This window comes from Borostomias antarcticus (assembly GCF_949987555.1).
Source record: "Borostomias antarcticus genome assembly, chromosome: 13".
NCBI lineage: Eukaryota > Metazoa > Chordata > Actinopteri > Stomiiformes > Stomiidae > Borostomias > Borostomias antarcticus.
This window is the reverse complement of record NC_140246.1, coordinates 13,300,590-13,315,784: the sequence shown is the minus strand read 5'-3', so window position 1 is coordinate 13,315,784 and position 15,195 is coordinate 13,300,590. Positions and strand designations below refer to the sequence as shown.

At 45.9% G+C, this 15,195-nt stretch overlaps 1 protein-coding gene across 1 annotated transcript in view; it reads right to left on the bottom strand.

Annotated features, from left to right (window-relative positions):
• Positions 1–15,195, bottom strand: part of LOC311317146 (IQ motif and SEC7 domain-containing protein 3-like) — a gene marked incomplete at both ends in the record, with an annotated part of 115,086 nt that overhangs the window by 4,506 nt on the left and 95,385 nt on the right. The window contains 6 exon segments of the mRNA XM_084448171.1: positions 2,532–2,575; positions 2,840–2,932; positions 6,806–6,964; positions 8,706–8,805; positions 10,958–11,083; positions 15,159–15,195. The exon segment at positions 15,159–15,195 is cut by the window's right edge and continues 103 nt beyond it. Coding sequence (XP_084304297.1) covers positions 2,532–2,575; positions 2,840–2,932; positions 6,806–6,964; positions 8,706–8,805; positions 10,958–11,083; positions 15,159–15,195 — 559 coding nt within the window.

Here is a 15,195-nt window from a genome sequence, read left to right as displayed (position 1 = left end):
TTGAGGTCGGGCCAGTCTGACCAGACCCCAAACTCAGCAGAGTGTGTGTCCATCTTGAGGCTGGGCTTTCGCCTGAAACCCAGTAGGCTTGGCTCGCCCTCACTTGCCAGGGGAACTTTCCGTCGCTTCATGAAACAAGGACGATCTAGGTGGTTCTCTGACAGTTTTATCGTCACTTTATTTACACTTTAGCGTTGTAAATCCACTCCACATTAGGAACACCGAGCCCGCCTTCCTGTTTAGACTGGAAAATAATGTCCCTGGCGGTGTTCAGACTGAACAACCTCCTCACCAAGCAAACTATTTTATTGTTTAGTTCACTCAGTGTTTTGCACATACTGTAAGATGTACTGTACGTTGGAAAATAAGTGTTGGACTCGACAGAGCAACCTGTCTAATGGCCTCCAACTTCATCAGCAGCGGAAGTGGTGAAGTATCAATCAGGTCCAACCCAGTGATGAACTCAGAAGTGATGTAGTCCACCTGCTCTCTCCATTCCCCTGCTGTGTTAAGTCTATGACCCAGACACAGTAGGTGTACGTCTCGTGTAGGTCTCCCACACGGATGGGCTTTGAGCTGATGATGAACTCCGGACTCCTATACCACCTGTTTCCCCCACTTCGTCTCTGGAAGAGAACAACACATTTTGATGGTTTTATTTCCAGGCCAGACCAGACCAGGAATGAGTCTCTTCTGCAGAGCATGTTCATAATAACGCTCTCCTCTTGAGATGCCAGCTGTACGTCGTTGGCGTAGCCCTGTACAGGGTTAGGGGAAAACACACCAGGTGGGGCACAGTCACAGAGACATTTAATCCACTGGTTGATGGCAATAAGAACGTTAATGGCACTCCATGGGAAGCCTGTCTTAATGCCAACTTGGAGAGGGATTGAGTCTGTAAGTTGTTTCCCACAGATGACCTGTATTAAGGTACAGTAGATGTATTTCGGGTACAGTAGATGTATTTCCCTTAGGGCGTGGATCATGACATTTCGAGTCAAAGTCCCAAAAATCCAGAAAGACTCATGTTTGAAACTTCCTATCCCGGTTTTTAGACAAAATACATAATCACTCATTCCTTGTCTATTAATGTATGATTTCTGCTTTGGGGACAGAATATTATTGTCTATTAGCCAGGGAAGCACACGAGACAGGACACACTTCATGAACACTTTATAGATGGTGGGTAGGAGGGAGATATCTCTCCATGTTGATGGATCATTTGGTATATTGCCTTTTTTCGGGATACACAATTAATCATTGCCCCTTTCCAGGAATCGGTAACGCTCCTGTTTTCTATGCAGACATTAAAGATTGATGTTCAGGCCTCGGAAGCCTGCAGCGCTGTAAGACTTTCATATGTAACCCTATCTATGCCACTAGCCTCGTTGTTCGGTGGGCTATGCAAAACAGACTCTACTTCACCAAGTGAAAAATAGGAGGTGTCAGGAAAAACATGGGGTTGGACCGGTGGTAGACTGTCACTCCAGGGTGGTCATGGGAGCGGGTCACTGATTGACGTTCGGCTTTGACATTTATTTTCGTAGTGAGCCTTTACTAGCGTGACATCGCTATGGCAGGGGGGCGGGGTCAGGATACTCAATGCTATTTAAAGTGATCTGGATGTGATCATTTTGAATGATCATATCATTGAATGATCTCCCAGGTCTCCAGAGGACGAGAAGCGCCTACTCTTGCAGTCGCTTGGCGTTGAGTCCGACTCGACAGGCCCTCTCTCTGTCCTGGAAGGCTGCCCATTGTTGTTGAGACAGGGGAGGGTGGTATTCTGTGAAGTCCGTGGTAAGAGGCAGCCTGCCCGTCAGTGTTTCAGAGCTGGCTGGGCTCGCTCCGGTAGTTCATACACTCTCCCACCGAGCAGCGCTTGTTTGAAAGCGAGCTGCAGCATCGTGACCGAGAGTTTTCCAAGCATTTCTCACATCATCTACTGTGGCTGACGCCCGCACCGACGCGCACACACACACACACACACACACACACACACACACACACACACACACACACACACACACACACACACACACACACACTGTAGCTAAGTTAACTACTGTACATGCCTGTAATTATGGAGCTAGTTTGGAATGTGGTCATTTGCGAGAACGTCTGTTCTCCTGTTCTCTCACTCACCTGGAAGACCCTAAGGAACCCCTCCAAAGTTTTCAAACAGGCTACGATGCAGTAATTCAAACCTACCTTTTCACTAATGCAAGTTTATATTGATCTGTGCCACTGTGGGGATCTGGCAGAGTGAGCTACACTTTCAAAGGTGCAATAATTGGGATAACTTATGGAGTACCTAAGGGGATATACCCCATGAAAAACAGACTTATCTAGCAGACCTGGCGTCACCTGTACAATCCCTCATTCACTGGAGCTCACTAACACTCATGCAGCACGTGTTGGCGTACGCTAGTGGGACCGTGGAAGGGTGCCTGAACCTCTCCTAACCCTCAGAATAGATACAAAGGCACACTTACCTGTGTTTGGACTTCGCCCTATCAGTGAGCACTTACCTCCACTGCATTGTGTCCACTCTTGTCATCCACACCCTGCTTGCCTGTGGGAGCGAAAAGACACAGGAACCTCAAGATGGCAGTCAACAACCTGGCTGGACAACGCTAAAGAACATGGAAATACAACTTTTTGTAAAAAGAAGAATGATTCATTTCATTAATGGTGTTATACTGTACCACAACTACTGTACATGACTGGGCTGTCTGAGCCTCCAGATTCTATAGTATTCTACATGGCTGTGTAAACATGCGCACTTACAAAACATGCGCACGCACACGCAAGACACAAAAACATGCACGGCACACACCCGATGGGGAGCCTTGTTTGCCGCGTAGCTCCAGCTGTGTGCCGTTGTTCTTGGCCGAGTGCGTCTTGGCCCCCTGCTGTTTCTCCAACTCCCCTACAGGACAGGAGACATCACATCATCATTGTCATCATCATCATTATACAGAGAGGGGCAAAAAAGGATAAAGATGACAGAGAGAGAGAGAGTGACCGAAAGAGAGTGTGTGTGTGTGTGTGTGTGTGAGATGTGTCATAGGTGAAAAGAGATACAGAGTGAAACTGTAATTTTTGTAAATTGTAAATTTGTAACTTGAGTACAGGGGGCGGCTGTAGCTCAGTTGGTACAGCGGGTCGTTCAATGATCGAAGGGTCAGTGGTTCGAATCCCAGCTCCGACTGTCCACATGTCGAAGTGTCCTTGAGCAAGACACCTAACCCCAAATTGCTCCCAATGAGCAGGTTAGCACCTTGCATGGCAGCTACTGCCATTGGTGTGTGAATGTGTGAGGGAATGGGTGAATGAGGCCATTGTAAAGAGCTTTGAGTGCCGCTAAGGTGGAAAAGCGCTATATAAGTGCAGTCCATTTACCATTTACCATATTAGAGTTTATCTGAAGCATAATCTTGGAGCCGGCAGTAACATTCCACTGTGACTATACACCGTACATTGCATGTGTAAATGACCATTGGTTTGCCATTTGTGCTGCCTTGGATGTAGGGGGTGGTCAACAGCGTTTGAATACGGTGAAGTTGTGTTTGTTTCATCTGCTGTTCGTGTGTCTTTGTTTTGTTTGAGTTCCGTCTGAGCGGATGTTGGGGTTCCGCTGGAGCCATGTTTTTTTTTTTTTGGCGCACGTCAGTGTGATATCCTAGCTAGGCTTTAGCCATGTTTCGTTGTAGCTAGCTAACGATACCGTATTGCTGGCTAATTGTGGATGTTTTTCTGCTCATTTATTTGCTTCCCCTCCTTTTGAATAACAAGTTATATTTGTTCATTTATGGATGATATGGATGATATGTGAAGCTGGATATTTGACATATTTTGTATTGTATGTCTAGTTTTCACGATGCTTCGACACGACGAGGAAGACTGATAAATGGTGGAGCATCAGTAGAGACTCTCTGCGTTCTTCATTCATCGTTCAACCAAGGGCAGTTACAGCATGTGACAAATAAAAGGAATCTCTCTTGATCTCTTGAGTGTGTGTGTGCGTGTGTGTGTGTGTGTGTGAGAGAGAGAGGGGAGAGAGAGAGGGGAGAGAGACTACCTACTGTTAGAGATAGAAAGCAGAGACAAGATCCTAACCAAGTACAGGCTGTGACCACAAATTGGCAATCGAAAAAGGACGACACAAAAAATCATGGTAAAAGAAAACAGAATATGTGATCAGTGTTCGACAGGTGAGGTTGAAACAGAGATGCACTTCCTCCTATACTGTAAAGCATTCAATGAAATAAGGAACATCCACTTTAACTTTGTAATTCCAGACTTCAAACAATTGAATGACCTCAAAAAAATACACCTAGGAGGAGACAAGGCAAGTATGGCTGCCCAATACATATCAGCATGTCACAACCTGAGGGACAGTGAATGACCTAGACACACACAGCACACGCATGTACAGTATTCACACACACACACAAACACACGCACACACACACACACACACACACACACACACACACACACACACACACCAACATACATTATTATTATTATTATTATTATTACCATTTATTACAGCATTTCTTATTCATATATATGTATTTCCTGCCAATAAAGCTTATTGAACTGAATTAAATTCAGAGGTGTCATAGGTGAAAATAGCACAAACAAAAAACAAGTGACAGAGAAATGGTGAGAGCCACAGCAAGAAAAACAGAAACAAAGCAGCTATAAAAAACCCAGACTCAAACAACAAACATCAGCTCAGCATGGGGGAGGCGTCTCTCTCCCTCTCTCTCTCTCCATCTCTCTCTCTCTCTCTCTCTCTCTCTCTCTCTCTCTCCATCTCTCTCTCTCTCTCTCTCCATCTCTCTCTCTCTCTCTCCATCTCTCTCTCTCTCTCATTCTCTCTCCATCTCTTTCTCTCTCTCTCTGTCTCTCTCTCTCTCATTCTCTCTCCATCTCTCTCTCTCTCTCTCTCTCTCTCTCTCTCTCTCTCTCTCACACACACACTCTCATCACCGTGCCCCTCAGTATGCATGATGATAATTGCTTGTCTTTTGATCATAGTGTGATCAAGGTACAGTAGTTTTCCAGGGTGACTCAGCAGGGACAGCCTCAGTGTGACGGTGCAGAAGGGCAGGTTACAGTCAAGGGAACAGCAGGATGTCCTCACAGCTGCTGGAGCTGACTGCTCTTACAAGGCCACCGCCAAAGCAATGCGAGGATCTCAGAAGAGAGGTGAAGACGTTGGCTGTGCTTTGTTCGGTGGAATACACACACACGCACGCACGCACGCACGCACGCACTCACTCGCTCGCTCGCTCGCCCGCCCGCCCGCCCGCCCACCCACCCACCCACCCACGCACGCACGCACGCACGCTCGCTCGCTCACACGCGCGCACACACACACACACACACACACACACACACACACACACACCACACACACACACACACACACACACACACTGACAACAACAACTCATCACCATTGCCTGGATGCTTTTACGAGTGCTGGCCTTTTTGTCTGAGAGTCTGTCTGGCCGAAGAGCAACAGAGAAAACAATCAAGAGGCCAATACAGCGGCTAAGTGGAAACAAACAACAGCCTCTGGACTGGCGCGCTACAACTAACAACCTTGTTTGTGTGTTCAGTAGGTATACTTGTTTATGTGTTAATATCCATGATAAGAGAATGTGTGAGTGTGTTTGTGCAAGCATATGGGCAAGTATGTGTGCATACTGTATGCATGTGTTTGTGTGTGTGCATTCGTGTGTGTTTATGTGTGTGTGTGTGTGTGTACGTGTACACAGTATGTGTGTGTGTGTGTGTGTGTGTGTGTTTATGTGTGTGTGTGTGTGTGCAAGCGTGTGTATGGGAAAGCATATGTGCATGTGTGTGTGTGTACAGTATACAGTATGTGCATGCATGTGTGTGTGTGTGTGTGTGTGTGTGCGCGTGTGTTGCATAGGCGTAACTCTGACAGCCTGATGTCTTAACCCGGGGTGTGTAGTATTGATACCGGCTGGGCTGTGCTCTCCTGGGTTTAAATCTAACATCGTTAGTCTAGTCTGAAGTCTAACATGCTGTTGACCTTTTCTAGTCTGTTGACAGCTGATTCAGCTGCTAAAGGGAAACTCTCCCAAGCACAAACACACAAACAGACAGGCATCACACACACACAGACACACACACACGCGCACGCACACACACACACGCACTCTTGACTCTGTGTTTTTCTTCGTGGTGATCCCTGAGTGATCTCTGCTGGATTTAGCCTCCAGCCGACGGTCAGGGTGCTCAGTCTCCAGAGCTCCGCCGGCTGACGGGACACCTGCGCCCTTAATCCCCGGATAACCTTGATAAGATAAGCCATCGCTTCTCACCGGGAGGAGGAGCATCAACACACGCGCGCACACACACACACACACACACACACACACACACACACACACACACACAGGTGCTATGATATGCTACTGCTTTGGTCTGCCGAAGCATTTTGACGCAACTAAGTAGTATCGTATCATATCAGCTGTGTGCCTGCTTGCGTGCGTGCGTGTGTGTGTGAATGCCCGTGTGTGTGTGCGTGTGTGTGTGTGTGTGTGTGAATGCCCGTGTGTGTGTGTGTGTGTGTGTGCGTGTGTAAATGCCCGTGTGTGCGGTGAGTTCACGTGGTGCAAAACACTGCGAGCGCTTGATGCGAGTCTAGAGAGCGTTGACTACATTTGCATCGGTAGCCGAAAGAATACGGGTGTGAACATTCATCAGTGACAGCATGTAATGAAAAGACACACACACACACACACACCATACTCACATTCAATGCGTATCTGCTCCATTTCAGACACCTCAGCGATGGACTCCTTCAGGTCCTCCAGGAACTTCAGCAGCTCCTCGGCGCTCTGGGCACAGAAGTTGAGCACCTGCTTCTTGTCCGATCCGAAGGGAGACAGGATGGTGATCCCGTGAGGGTAGTCTGAAAGAGACCAGCGGACAGAATCAGAACCTGTAAAAGATGACGTCCTGTTAACGTTCATCTGACTTTTGGTGCTCTGTTGACAAGTTCAAACACATTTTGACTGAGTTCTACTTTTATGATGAAATTGATCTTAAAAGCATTTCAAGTTAATTTACTTAACTTATTTTTTCTAAGGCAACAGGTTTCCTCACTTCCTCACTACAAAAAAGTAAAGTCATCTAAATATACAGCGTTTTACAGTGCAGGTGTGTGTGTGTGTGTGTGTTTATGAAGCTTATTACGCTATGGCGTGTATTAGATGTGTTATAAGCTCACATGTCTTTGGTTTGGGAAGGAGACAGGAGAGGTAGAGGTATATTCAAACAATGTATGAAGCAGTTCTAGTTCTATTCTTACATCTATCTGCATTGCTCGATACTCAGGCCACAAAGCTAGAAGTGCAGTATCTTCAAATATGTCATTATGTTTTGGGGGTGATTAAATACCCCAGAAGCAGCAGAACGCTGTGATCAATCATGCATCTAAGATGCAAGAAACATTCTGACATTCTCCTTCCCAGAGTTGGCGCAGTATCCGAAAAAAAAGATGCCTTCGCGTTGACACAATGAGTAGATACATTCCCGGGGGAAATAAGACTCATTGTGACTGTTTTCCGTTTTCATCCCTCATCTCCCTCACTTCTGTGGGCATCTCTCTCTCTCTCTCTCTCTCTCTCTCTCTCTCTATCTCTCTTAATTCACAATTTTTCAAACTGAGTCACTGCGTCTCCCTCCAGCCTGCAGGAGCGTACAGTGCTGTATGTCCCAGTGACACATTTTACATTTTCCTATCACCTGTCTGCTTGGATGCAGGCCAGCGCTCAGGAGTGGATATCGGCCACGTCCCAACTCCATTTCCAATTTATCCATACTGCTACCCCGGCTGATTCCATTACCAAAACACTCGCACTCACTCTCTCCCTCACTCACTGAGCCCTGGCGACAATAACTCAATCATCCTGCTGCCTCTCTCGACACTGGGCTCGACTATACCCTGCTAACCCTCTGAGGTGTTGGGTTAATGTTTGGTACTCAATCATACAACTAGTCAGGGCCCAGGAGTGATGGGAATATGGCTTTGACAGCATAATATGAAATAAGAATATGGATTTTTGTTAGATGTAGCTTTATGTGATGTAGCATGCATTATATTACATTGTGATATTATTATACCAAGCTAGAATGCCCTGACATACATCATGTAATATATGCATGTCATATTGGGACTGAACTGCCCACCTGCCATGTATCAAAAATAGCTTATGCTGGCATGTTCTGACATGATCAGAAAATATGGGAGGGGAAAGACTAATCTATTATTCATTACTATTATTCACACTCTCTTTCTAGCTCTCCTTCCTTCCTTCCCTCATTCTCTATTCTTCCCTCTGTCCAAGGTATTACCGAGGTGTTACAATGGTGGGATAAATTGTTTGAAAAGTAATGCACTTGTGCCTCTACAGTAGCACAGTGGGGAGTCCGTCGCTGGGGTGTAACAAGGTTAATTGAAAAAACTGCTTGCTTGCATTAGTTTCACTTTTCTTTGAAAATACTTGGCTTTCGATATAAAAGCACAACTTTATAAGCGTGACAGTACGTTGAAAAATCACTTGCGTCTCCTGAATTAGAACTTGTTGCTGGCTAGCTAGTGAGACACTCTGGTCTGGGTCAGGGTGGAGTAAAGGTTCTAGGAGGCTCACATTCGTTCTCAAACAGGTGGAACTGCATGCCCAGCAGACCCATGGCTTTGCAGAACGTGTACGCAGCGGTACTCTTCTTCTTCGGACACAACTTCAGGATCTGGGGAGAAAAGGAGGACAGGATGCATGGTTCTATGGTTCTATGGTTCTATGATGCACAGTATTACGGCTGGTATGTCACTCATTATACAGTGCAGTACGCACATGAAAATGTTTGGAGTTCTCAAGTCATACTGATTTTGATCTGACAAAATGTCATGTTCATTATTCTGATATGTTCATGTTTAAGAGAAAACTCTAAAATGTGGTTTCAACCTATTTTGTCAACCTTTTATGGTCAACGTTTAAAGGGGTTTAAAGGAATTTTAATGTTTGTTAAGTGCCTTTAGTCTAAAACGGTTAAGTGTACCAACTGTCAAAGTGATCTCAGAGGAAAATACTGAGGATGACAAATATAACTTGGCTCCAATTAACTTAACTTGGCTCACCAATACAGTATCACTACAATTATTTATCAATTCCCTGAATGGACTGGCCAAATATTCATATGCATCATAACCTTCAGAGATGCAATATATTCACATATTATGTGCCAAGTGTTCAGTTTGCAGAACATTTTTGAAAGACAAGTATCTTCTTTTTTTTCTTTTTACAATGCTGCATTTGTGAGAGATATAGGAGGGGCCCTTTTATATAGCGAGCTCTGAGATAGAGAAAGATGAGAGAATCTCCTTTGCCCCCATACTGCCCCCATCTTTTAGTAAGCCGGCATATTAAACCAATACATCACAGAGACACTTTCAGCATCACAGGCGGCTAGGTCGAGCTGCTGGAATAACGATCATCGCAGAAGAAGTGGTCCTTCTGCGAATCCTTCCACTCTGTAAAAATGCTAAGTGCACAGAGAATCTACACCCACTTTTAGGAACGGTCGTGAGGAGAACATCTCAAAGGATATTGGGCTTCAATTACCAAGTCTTACGTAATCCCTGAGAGTGCCTTTATGCAAATACAACACTTTTTCCGTCAAGGCAACCTTGCAATAAGCTCTTTTTCATTCTTGGTAATGACATTATCCGTTTCCAACCTCCCCACCATGCTCTGCTCGCCCTTTTGGGTGTAATTAATTCTGGACGACTCTGAGGGAGAAATTTTATTTTCACATTTTGTTGAAGATAAATTAAGATGAGGAAGTTGTGCAATTATGGGAGTGGTTTAATACTTCGCACAGATAACCTCTATGTTGGCCCTAATGGGTGCTTTCATCATAAAAAAGGTTTAATCTTTGATTAATTCCCAGGAACAGTTCTATATATGACCGACCAAATTAATGACTTATCCACACAGTGGCCTCGGTGAGGGAAGACTTCATTAGCAGCCCACAGTGCTTTGTTCCTCAGCGCGGGCTCAGGCTATTCTCATGACTGCACTGCAGACTTGCCCTCTTTATTATCTATTATTACAGGAATGTCCAGAACGCCGGCTGGAGCACTGAAAAACAGGGGAAGTAGAAAGGCAGCCGAGAGAAATGGGACACTCTTAAGGGGTGAGAGGGGTGCTGGGGAGTTGTCACCACAAAGAGATGAACTCCCTTTTTGAGTATGTGTTCTAAAGGCATGTTATCAAGACCAGTCAGAGAGGTGGTCCCACTTTGTGAGCTGAAGATAATTAATGAGGAGGCGACTGGGGTTTCTGCACTTATGGCTCATACATCTTACAGTACTATGAAATAAAGAAAACTCTGTCTGTCTGTCTGCATCCATTTTTCTTCTCAATGGGTTGGCCAATCCATATTAAACTTTTCAGTTTGATGTTTTATATGAGCTTTTACATGCTTTTTGGGCAAGTCTGTGCAGTTAAGTCTATACGGAATTTCAGGTCTGTGCGGAGTTTCACACATGAACGTCAACACTTGAAGGGGGATTTATTTAATCCGGATCCCGACATATTTTTGTGTCGTTTCGAAATGTCAAGCTCATCCCCAGAAGTAAACAACTACGTTGGCCATTGCCTCACGGGCCTCATGCATAGTCATCATCTGATAACAAAAAAATAACAAAAAATAAACAAACTTTGCTTTCAGCCCAGCCTCACACATAAACGGCAACACTTGAAGAGGATTTATGTCATCTGGATCCTGACATATTTTTAGACAACTGAAACCGTCCATCCCTGGGTATGGACTAGTCTCATTTGAACGTCAGAATAGAACGACTGGCACCGCACACCAGACACTGGCGGAGGGGACTCACCACGATAAGGTCGTTGAAGAGGAAGACCTCTCTCTGGTGGGCGGCCTGTTTCTGGGCCTTGTTGACGTCCATCACCTCAAACAGACGACTGCAGCACACCAGTCTCCTGTGGGGCACGGACAGGACCTGCAGCGGGAGAGGAGGGGGAGAGATAAGGAGGGACAGAAACATGAGCTGCTTGCTAAAAGAGGGAAAAACCGAGAGCCAGGTGGACTAATTCATCACGCATAATACTTTTAACTGTGTTTTTTTTTTGGGGGGTGGGGGAGAGAAGGCACAAAGCGCTCGTTTACAGGCCCAGCCATCATTCTCTCATCCATAATAGCCCCCATAAATCAAAGCCTTTCTGCTGCATAAGGACATATTGATGACTTTAGATCAGGCACAGAACGGACAGCTACGGTCGTTAAAAAGGGGCCATTAAACCTGCACCTAAAACACTCGTCACCATTCTCGGCAACTGTGGTGGCTCGTAAAATGCAGAGAGGACGAATTGGCGCGGAGCAGAAAGCTGGGGATGAAACACGGCGGTGATGGGAAATGAAGTCTCGGAGCGCGGGCCAGTGTGGGTTGATTAAGGGCCAAGAGGCCTCGGCCCATCGATCTCTACGTACTACATTGACTCCCATGAGGAGAGTCTCGGATCTTGGCCCTCAAGGCGTTTTGGGAGCGATCCACCCGTGGATAAGATCAAGCGTAACATCTCACACAAGACTTAGAGAGGGGAGAGAAAAGAAAGGCCGTCAACGAAATGGAAAGTGACGAAGCGAAACATGGGAAAGTACAGTAGGGAGAACTGCATATTTACAGTATTTTAAGATAAGATTAACTTTAATAAGTTGGGGGGGGGGATTACGGCAGCGAGAATGTACAGAATGGATCAGAGTGAAGAATGTACATAGAAGAGTACGAGCAATACTGTATATACATACAGTATGTATAACATACAGAATATATACATACAATCTGTATAAATATGTATAATAACTTATATGCAGGAGTCTGCAAATGTTTTAACATACTGTATGTATAGGCTAACGTCCCTGCAATACGTCACCCAGATCACTCAGATGTGGAAGCTTCTGAACTGAGCTCCGGGGTTACCTCAGGGGCTACCTCAGGGGTTACCTCAGGGGCTACCTCAGGGGTTACCTCAGGGGCTACCTCAGGGGCTACCTCAGGGGCTACCTCAGGGGTTACCTCAGGGGCTACCTCAGGGGTTACCTCAGGGGCTACCTCAGAGGCTACCTCAGGGGCTACCTCAGGGGTTACCTCAGGGGCTACCTCAGGGGTTACCTCAGGGGCTACCTCAGGGGCTACCTCAGGGGTTACCTCAGGGGCTACCTCAGGGGCTACCTCAGGGGTTACCTCAGGGGCTACCTCAGGGGTTACCTCAGGGGCTACCTCAGGGGCTACCTCAGACCTTCGCGTGGTGATAACTGTGAGAGTGTGTTCCCCCAGCAGATTGCATTAGTTTGATTCAGTACCTCTCAGACTCGTGGGATTATGATGGATAAAAAATGCGCATTACGAGACAAGACCGGATGTCACTGTGGCTGGGGAGTGGGTGTGTGCGTGTGTGTGCGTGTGTGTACGTGCAATCGTGGGCCCCAGCATAAACTCAAATAAGATTCAGATTCAGATCTTTATTTGTCACATGTAAACGTACAGGGCACAATCACAGTGAAATGTCGCTGCCGGCTCCGTGATGTACTCAATTACAGTACGGATAAGTTACACATACATACATACATACTGAGAAGAAGAGAAGGATGGATATATACATTATACAGTAAAATGATAGGGGTAGAGAGACAGAATGATATAGAGAGATGAAGATAGTAGGATATGAGAGAGAGCGAGAGAGAGAGAGAGAGAGAGAGGGTAGTATATATATATTGATGTGAACTGAGGTGAGCTGGCAGTACAGAGCGTCTAGACATGCCAACCCTGTCGGCACCCAGACAGCCTCTTTCCAGGATTTGGGGCTTTGCCCCTCATGTTATAAGCAGATTACACTGCAAAAAAAGCAAAAAAGAGGGAAAATGATACAATAGCCACCCCCCCCCCCGCTCTTCACCTCAATCTCTCGTTCAATTATTCCTTCGCGATTAAATTCTCTTCTGTCCTTACTCCTGCTCTCATCCCTCCATCCATCCCCTCTGTTCACTCCTGCTCTCATCTCTCCATCCATCCCCTCTGTTCACTCCTGCTCTCATCCCTCCATCCATCCCCTCTGTTCACTCCTGCTCTCATCCCTCCATCCATCCCCTCTGTTCACTCCTGCTCTCATCCCTCCATGCCCTCAGTGTGTATCTCTCTCTCAGTACGGTTCCTCTCTCCATTCCAACACGACCAAGTTCATTCGTTCCTCACTCTCCTGTCGTATCCCACTCGTCCAATTCTGTCTGACTGTACCTCCCCTCCTCTTTCTTTCTTTCTTTCTTTCTTTCTTTCTTTCTTTCTTTCTTTCTTTCTTTCTTTCTTTCTTTCTTTCTTTCTTTCTTTCTTTCTTTCTTTCTTTCTTTCTTTCTTTCTCTCTCTCTCTCTCTCCACTCCCCTGTCCCTGCAGGCTACAGAGAGCTTCTTGCCTAGTTTGCAACAAGTGCCACAGGTAAGGGGGCGGGGGGCAGACCAAGGAGGGTTTTGTAGGCGGCTGTGGCTCAGGAGGTAGAGCGGGTCGTACAATGATCGTAGGGCCGGCGGTTCAAATCCCGGCTCCTCCTTGGTCAAGACATTGAACCCAAAATTGGTCCTACTGCGCAGGCTATCACCTTGCATGGCAGCTACTGCCATTGGTGTGTGTATGTATGTGTGAATGCGTTAATGAGGCCTTCATTGTAAAGCACTTTGGATAACAGTGCTATACTGTATAAGTGCAGTCCATTTACCATTTTGTAGATGAACCAGTGTGTCAGGATGGCCAGTTGAAAGAGGAATATAGAGTATATAGAGTATAGTGGTGTGCTTTGAAAGGGGCATTTTCAGAAAACCGGATAGCAGTGTGATAGAGAACCTCAAGTGTATCTGTGTGTACTGTACTGTATGTTTGAGTATTCTATGACAAGCACACCAAGTGACATGTTGTGTTCGCAAAATGGTCACAATATGCGAAGCTGTCTACGAACAGTCCGAGCCGTGAATAAGACATCCTATAATTGTTATGACAGGTCCTGTCACCATGGTGACATCCACTTTCTCACATTATATGGAAAATATACAAGCCCCCCTCTCTCTCTCTCGCTCTCTCTCTCTCTCTCGCACACACACACACACACACACACACACACACACACACACACACACACACACACACACACACACACACACACACACACACACACACACACACACACACACACACACACACACAGCTCCTACAGGCAGGCAAGGGTGTAGCCTGGTCAATCCATCAATGCTTTCTCTATGACAGGTAGCTTTCAGTCATCAAAGTGACTGATTTATCATTGCCAAACACTTGGATAAAACTATAGAATAATACCTGAAGCTTCTGAGCAGATTCATACATCACTGAATGACATGAACATTACAGTCAAACTCATGTGTAAAATATAGTCAATATCAGGTTTAGTTCACATTTTGAAAGATCCCAATTTTTTGGAAGGTAGAGTTTTTGCCCAGAGACTGGGAGGTTGTGCGTTCAATCCCCGGCCGAGTCATACCAAAGAATATAAAAATGGGACCCACTGCTTCCCTGCTTGGTACTCAGCATCAAGCGTTGGAATTGGGTGTGTCAGGTGTGTGACAATCAGTGGGACTTTAGCCGATTAGCCACAGCATATTAGCTTTCATCAAGTCAAACTAATATTTTCACAGGACGCTATGGCTCAAACGCTATGACTCAAATGACTACAGTAGCAAACAGTTAGCAAGTAGTTTTGGCTCAAATCCAAATATTCCCACATCTGCCAAACATGCTGCTTGTTTTCACTCCGCTAGCATTATCCTAATAAGCCAACCTAAAACATCTGATGACAGCAGAGGCTAACGACCTAGCTAGTTTGAGTAATGGCCTGAGGTAAAGTGCAGATAATGAGGCTGTGCTAATGATGAGAATAGCTGACGGCTATAGCTGACGCTCTAAGACCAGGTGGCGAGTCGTGACAGAGGGTTCGGAGTTTTAGTTGACAGGGCTGAGGTGTGTGTGTGTGTGTGTGTGTGCATGCGTGTTTCCTCTCACCGTCTTCATGCCGACGATGGACTGTTCGACCTTGGTG